Here is a 6,577-nt window from a genome sequence, read left to right as displayed (position 1 = left end):
GTTTAAATTCCCTCGTTTAATGAATGAATCCATAGGGATAATTTAGCCATTTAGGAACTGGAATTTACATGTGCAGATATATTTTTATTCAATCAAATTAGAACAAACGAACTTTACTTTTCTCTTAAAAAGTTAAATCGGGCAAGCAAAATATTTTTGGAAAAAACTTAAATATACATATTTCATGTGCTATTTTCAAATCAAGTTAGAAAATATGTATTTTTTTTTTCATTCTTAATTTGTTAACATTTAGTTGTTTTATTAAAAACAAGGGGTTTATAATAAATCAAATGTAATCATAGAGATCTATAAACCCGGTTTCATTAGTTAGAGACTAATCTGCCGGAGTGGGTTTTGTCTCTCCCAACAAAGTTTTTTCCATGCACGCACAAGGTCTGGTTCGATCCCATAATATCATGTTTAAGGGATCCAATCATTTACTAACTGTGTGTCAGGTTTTGTTGGTGGCACATTACATGAATAAAAGAAGAAAAATCTTGTGTCCTGGAGTAGTGTGGTTGAGAAGGAATATTGGAGAATTTCTGGGCCTAGACTTGAAACAAGGAAAGTCGCAATCTTTCTGAACATTCACATATACAAATATGAGACCCAAAAACTACGATGGCCCACCCAACCAAGATATTTTTGGCCATTTATTTTTTCTTTCCCCGTACATGTTCGTTATTAGTAGTTAAATACTTAAATTCGAAGCTCGCTCGCAAGATTTGGTTTTGCTGTCTCCCCAGGACGCCACTCCTTTCTCTCATGCTTAAGAATGGCGTCCAGTCTTTCCCATAACTTCCTCTCTTTGCAAACTCTGCAAGCACACACGTTATCGAAATCTCAAACACTAACCAAAACTCGTTGCTTTGCTCGCCTACGAATAGTATCCAAATCTTCTCCTCAGAAAAACAGTTCAACTTCGCTGGAAGCAAGCTCCCCCAAACCCCCTCCACCTCAGGATTCTTCATCTTCGGTTCAGTCCTCTTCTCTTCTGCTTCGTCGTTTCAGGTACTGTGTATGAAGTTAGGTGTACTTCCTTAATCGGAGCTTGTATTTTAGCTGGAATTTGGTTAAGATCATGGTACATAATGAAATTGGAAATTTTCATTTTGATATGGTTTTTGTAATTGGTGTTTTGAACAGAAATGGATGGCTTAAATTTGATGACCTCGGGATGGATATATTGTCTATTGCACTACCTGCTGTGTTGGCTTTGGCGGCTGACCCAATTGCCTCTTTGGTTGACACGGCATTCGTTGGCCATATAGGTAATTCTATGGAAGTGAGTTTACCCCAAAAAACGATAGACTTGAAAATAATGCGTCCTTAATCATTCCAACTACTTGAGTTAGCGTGGTGGCCTGGTGGGAATGGTTAATAATAATCGTCCCATTGGTCAATAACCATGCTGATGATCCTCATTGCAACAAATGGATTTTTTCATGTTTTCTTCTGACTTATAGTCAGTATAGTTACCAAGAGGCCTCTCCATGCAGGATCGGTTGAATTGGCAGCAGTTGGAGTTGCAACATCTGTGTTTAATCTAGCGTCAAAAGTGTTCAATGTTCCTTTGCTTAATATCACCACGTCCTTTGTTGCTGAGGAGCAGGCACTGATTGCCAAAGGAGAAGACTCCGGACGAAGCAACGATAATGGTAGTTTATTCAAGAGTGCTACCAACTTTAGTATCATTTATGTTCTTGGCAAGCAAATGGTTTTTATATGGCTTATTCATGTGTTTGTGTGTACTGATGCGTTTTGATATCCATCTGTCTAAAATGAAGGCTCACTGGGTAAGCACCACAGCAAGGTGATACTTCCTTCAGTGTCAACTTCTTTAATACTGGCTGCAAGCCTTGGAATTGCTGAAGCTGTGGCCCTTTACTTTGGCTCTGGCATCCTTGTGAATATCATGGGTATACCTGCTGTATGTCATCCCTTGCTGACTAGTGATTTACACATCATTTTGTTTTTATATTTCTTCATATTATGATACTTCTGAGTTATGTAAATGGCTAAAGAAGACCACCTCCCAAGATCAAGGGGGTGAAAGAAAAGGTGGTTGGCTGTGGAAATGGGAAAGAAGATGATTTAAGCTAAACATTTGAATTTATATTTAGGAACATTATTATGCCAATGCTTATCTAATATATGGTCTAAACAACTATTTGTGTGCAGATATGATTATCGTGAAAGTCTGTCATAATGTAAAGCACTAATTTCAGTTTTATTTTATGTGTTGTAGGATTCACCAATGCATGCACCTGCTGAACAGTTTCTTGCCTTCAGGGCTTTTGGTGCTCCGCCTGTTGTGATTGCACTAGCTGCACAAGGCACTTTTCGTGGGTTTTTGGATACGAAGACGCCTCTATATGCGATTGGCAAGTATTGAAGCAACTTATCTGTGTGTTTTCTATTTTCACCCATTCATGTCATCATGCTAGTTAAGTTTTCGATCCCCCTCCCCCCCCCCCCCCAAAAAAAAAAGGGGGTTGGGGGTCTTTTTGCAATAATAACCCTTTTTAGTTATCAAAATTGCAATATAGAATGACACAGAGCTTAGAAGTATTTCAATGAGAAATTGAACATGCGTCTCAACGTCAAGGATATAAATGGAAAATAGGAGAAAAGAGATTTGACTAACGAGCAAGCATCCATTAGAAGAAATTAACCCAAGAATGGAGGATTATGTATTAGAGGTCCTAGACTTGTATTATCTAGAACCTGAATTTTCCATTTCTTTGTTACGTATACTATTGTCATATACTATCATCATATCGTGCATAGCTGCATAGTATTTAATGTTTTGAAAACAGGACCATTTGAACTTAAAAAACCTTTCTTTCCAGGTTTATGCCCTGTTGAATTGATAGACTTTGGAATCGAACATAAGCTCAATACCTTGTTATTACGGGGGGGAAAAAGGATTACGCATATAACAGCTAAGGATTCTCCTAGTACCTTTTTGAGTAGAAAAAGAGAAATCTTAAATAAAATATAATATCATATTGCATTTCCTGAAGATCTGTTTAATTAAGAACACTGTGAACTTTATGACTGTACCTTCGCAATATAAATCTGGTCTCTCCAATTATCTAACTAATTAGTAACAAGTTTCTGGTACTTCAACTTTTGATAAGTGCATTCGATAAGCATATGTAAAATACAAATTAGGGTACTGGGTAGATTATTTGCTGAGTGTATATTGATTATTGAATGACAAATTCTTCCTTTTGGATACCAGGTGCTGGCAACTTACTTAACGCCATTTTGGATATGATGCTGATTTTTACTTTTGGTTTTGGCATTAGTGGTGCTGCTATTGCAACTGTGACTTCTGAGTACGTCTAAAATGTGGTAAACTTTAGAATTATCAGTGCATTAAGCACGTGTTGTCTTCATTTATGCACTTTCCCCTTTTAATCAAATCTATCTTTTTTTGTTCACCAGATATTTAATTGCTTTTATTCTTTTATGGAAATTGAGTGACAAAGTACTGCTTATTCCTTCTGACTTCGATGGGAGAAAATTTTTCAGCTACCTGAAATCTGGTATTTCACTTTCTAAATTATGCTGCCTTGTTGCTTTGACTGTCCTTATCTATCAAGTACTGTCTTTTCCTGTGGTAATGACATTAGGATTTTCGACCTAGATCACTGATAGAGGACAGCTATCAAACATAATATTTATTGGATACTTACTGGTTTTCAAAGTCCGATTCATTGAATTTGTTTTTGAGACAAACACAACCTTCCTTAGTGAATGCTTGTATAGAACAGGACTTAACTACTGAATAGTTTGAATTGAATGCATCTTAAAGCTGCAATATCTTTTGTGGTTTTGCAAGTTCTCTACTTTCGGCTTGAAACCATATTATAGGAACAGAATAAAAGTTTGTTGAGTTTTGAGATTTCCCCATCGTTGGCTTCTATGACCTTATGGATGACATTATCTGCGCAAACTAATGTAAATTTTGCGCCTAACATGTCATACAAACTGCCTAAACTGTGTTCTTATGTTCTCTTTTAAGTTATGACAACCTTACATGTTGAATTTTTCAGCTGGTCTTCTCATTGGTAGGACGTTGGCTGTGGTTATGACTCTGACACTGGCGACATCCATGGCAGCCAGACAAGGTCCGGTACCTATGGCTGGTCATCAAATTTGCATGCAAGTATGGTTGTCAATGTCTTTGCTAACGGATGCTCTGGCACTTGCTGGTCAGGTAAAATAATTTCACATTAGATGGTAAAGCACATGTTTTTACAAAAATGATGACATTGCATCTTATCATTTGATTAAAACATAACTCATAAGTAGGTTGCATATGTGATTTCTTGATACGTTCATGAATTTAGAATCACATAATTGTCTGTTTTATGAAATGTATTAAAAGAATGTTCTCTTTTCCTCTTCTTCTTCTTCTTCTTTCATTTGCGGTGGTGGGGTGGGTAAAGGGCAGTTGTTGCTACAGAGATGAAATGACGAGTCACTGCTACACCAAAGACCTTTGGTTCCTTGTTCTATAGCCCTCTTCTCATTCTTTCCTTCCTTCTGTTCATCCATTGTAGTCGTCATCCTGTGGCTAAGGGTAAAAGCAAACATATTTCAGATGCATGATATGGTAGCTCTTGTGTAACCGATCAGCACTGTTGTTGAACTCAACAAGAGCTTGTTTATAATGTTTGGCTGTTTATATATACTTGTGGTGGAAACCAAGTCTGGTGATTGTAGCTGAAGACCATTGTGTTCTGTTGTATGATTTTTCCTTCACAGGCTCTGCTTGCTGGGGATTACTCCCAAGGGAATTATGAGCAGGCTCGCCTTATTGTATATAGAGTTTTACAGGTTAATGATCTTGGTCACCATAAAGTTCTTTCCTTATAATGTCCGTCATGCCCCTCTAAAAGGAGATGGGAACAATTATTAACCTTCTATTCTTTTCCCCTTGGTTTGTGCATTTAACGAGCAGATTGGTTTAGGGACAGGAATTGCATTATCAATGATCTTATTCCCAGGGTTTGGAACATTTTCCAGCTTATTCAGCACAGACTCAGAGGTTCTGGATGTTGCTCAGTCTGGTTTATTGGTGAGAAATCATAATTATTTGAAAAATAAATACCTTAACTCCATTTGAAATATTTACTTCACATCCTTGTTAACACACACTGGTCTTTATTCTATACTGTTCATGCACTTGCATGGGAATAGAGTTTTTCTTAAAGAATAAAATTCATACAGAATTCAAGAAAAGAAAATTAGCTATCTGTGTTATGAAAGAACCTCATTCGACCAAGTATTAGAGTTTGTTTCCTTTGACCTTTTCGAATAGGTAGAAATTAATGGGACTTGGTAATGACTAATGTGCATTATGTGTGGCGAGATATTCTGTGTCTTTGTGGATGCATGCTTATATAATTATGTCGTTGAAGGATTTCATACTTACTCATTTTCAGTTTGTTGCGGGATCTCAACCAGTGAATGCTTTGGCATTTGTTATTGATGGGCTTTACTATGGGGTGTCAGACTTTGAATATGCTTCTTACTCTATGGTAATTCCCTAGCCCAATAATTAAAGAGATTTCAACATTTCATTGGTGCTAATCCTACAACTCCTTTCTTATTATCAATTTTCATTATTTTCTTAACCCTCATTTTGGATTCCGATGGCTAGTTGCTCGTAGGAGTAATTTCATCAGTGTTCATGCTGGTGGCTGCTCCAGTAATTGGACTCCCTGGAGTCTGGACGGGGCTGTTTCTCTTTATGACATTGCGTGTTCTTGCTGGAGCCTGGAGGTATAGTCTCGATACTGTGAGAGAATATATATAATTTATGATGCTCGTACTCAAAATACTATCCACTGACCAAAAGATCCATCCTCCTTGGTCCATTGGAAATTTCTAACACTCCCCCCCCCCCCCTCAAAAAAAAAAAAGCTACTGTTTTCCCTTTCCTGCCCATTATCTAGTAGATGAGTTATATTTTCTTGACAAGATTCTTATTGCATTGCTGTATGTTAATCTTCAAAATCTCATCTGAACATTTGAATTTAAGGTTGGGCAGCAACAGTGGGCCATGGAATTTGGTATGGCACAAGGATGGAGCAGGGGACTGACTGATAGGAATCTGGAGTTTTTCTGGTTTGGTGAGAAAGGCCCTTTTCATGGTGGTCACAGATGCTCATACATGTAACACTTTTTAGGGTTCTGAAACTTCTCTATGCACCCTTTTCTGGTTATCAGATCCCCAGCAACATGCCTTAGGCTTATAGCAAATCAACAGAATACTGTTCTACACGTGAAAACCGTGGGTCATGACTTTTCTTGTTCAAGTACAGAAGGGAAGAATGCCAAGCGATGCAGATGGTTGCAAAATATAGCCAAGCAAATTCCCTCTGCTTTTTGGTTCAGAGGTTTCCGCTTCTGTATACCTTTTTAAAGTAATAGCCGCGTAGGAGTTAGGTAATTAGACTTGTCTGGATCAACTATTTTATGTTGAGAACATAGAACACTGAACAGTGATCCTTCATTGCTGTGAAAGGGATTGCCAAATTCAATGGAATTCTTTGTGAGT

The 6,577-nt window shown here is 37.5% G+C and overlaps 1 protein-coding gene across 2 annotated transcripts; it reads left to right on the top strand.

Annotated features, from left to right (window-relative positions):
• Nucleotides 1-722: 722 nt before the first annotated feature.
• Nucleotides 723-6,577, top strand: LOC114726559 (protein DETOXIFICATION 44, chloroplastic). Of its 2 annotated transcripts, none has more exons than XM_028913162.1 (13): nucleotides 723-1,011; nucleotides 1,147-1,271; nucleotides 1,500-1,658; nucleotides 1,788-1,930; nucleotides 2,249-2,384; nucleotides 3,248-3,344; nucleotides 3,454-3,554; nucleotides 4,065-4,228; nucleotides 4,780-4,851; nucleotides 4,976-5,092; nucleotides 5,460-5,552; nucleotides 5,677-5,799; nucleotides 6,059-6,577. In XM_028913162.1, the coding sequence occupies exons 1-13, from the start codon at nucleotides 776-778 to the stop codon at nucleotides 6,194-6,196; spliced, it is 1,704 nt and encodes a 567-aa protein (XP_028768995.1). In that variant the 5' UTR covers nucleotides 723-775; the 3' UTR covers nucleotides 6,197-6,577. The 2 variants fall into 2 exon arrangements, with proteins under 2 accessions (XP_028768995.1, XP_028768996.1); XM_028913163.1 differs by having other exon boundaries at nucleotides 5,460-5,555; nucleotides 5,678-5,799.

This window comes from Neltuma alba, unplaced genomic scaffold (assembly GCF_004799145.2).
Source record: "Neltuma alba isolate B1F8T4 unplaced genomic scaffold, ASM479914v2 tig00012389_pilon, whole genome shotgun sequence".
Classification (NCBI taxonomy): Eukaryota; Viridiplantae; Streptophyta; class Magnoliopsida; order Fabales; family Fabaceae; genus Neltuma; species Neltuma alba.
The sequence above is the reverse complement of the archived record's forward strand: the minus strand, read 5'-3'. Positions and strand labels throughout refer to the sequence as shown.

Excerpts from the sequence above, each read along its gene's own strand:
- LOC114726559 (XM_028913162.1), top strand. The coding sequence starts at position 776 with ATGGCGTCCAGTCTTTCCCATAACTTCCTCTCTTTGCAAACTCTGCAA. Across the intron at positions 1,931-2,248 it reads ATATCATGGGTATACCTGCT|GATTCACCAATGCATGCACC; the intron begins GTATGTCATCCC and ends TATGTGTTGTAG. Across the intron at positions 5,553-5,676 it reads TTGAATATGCTTCTTACTCT|GTTGCTCGTAGGAGTAATTT; the intron begins ATGGTAATTCCC and ends TTCCGATGGCTA.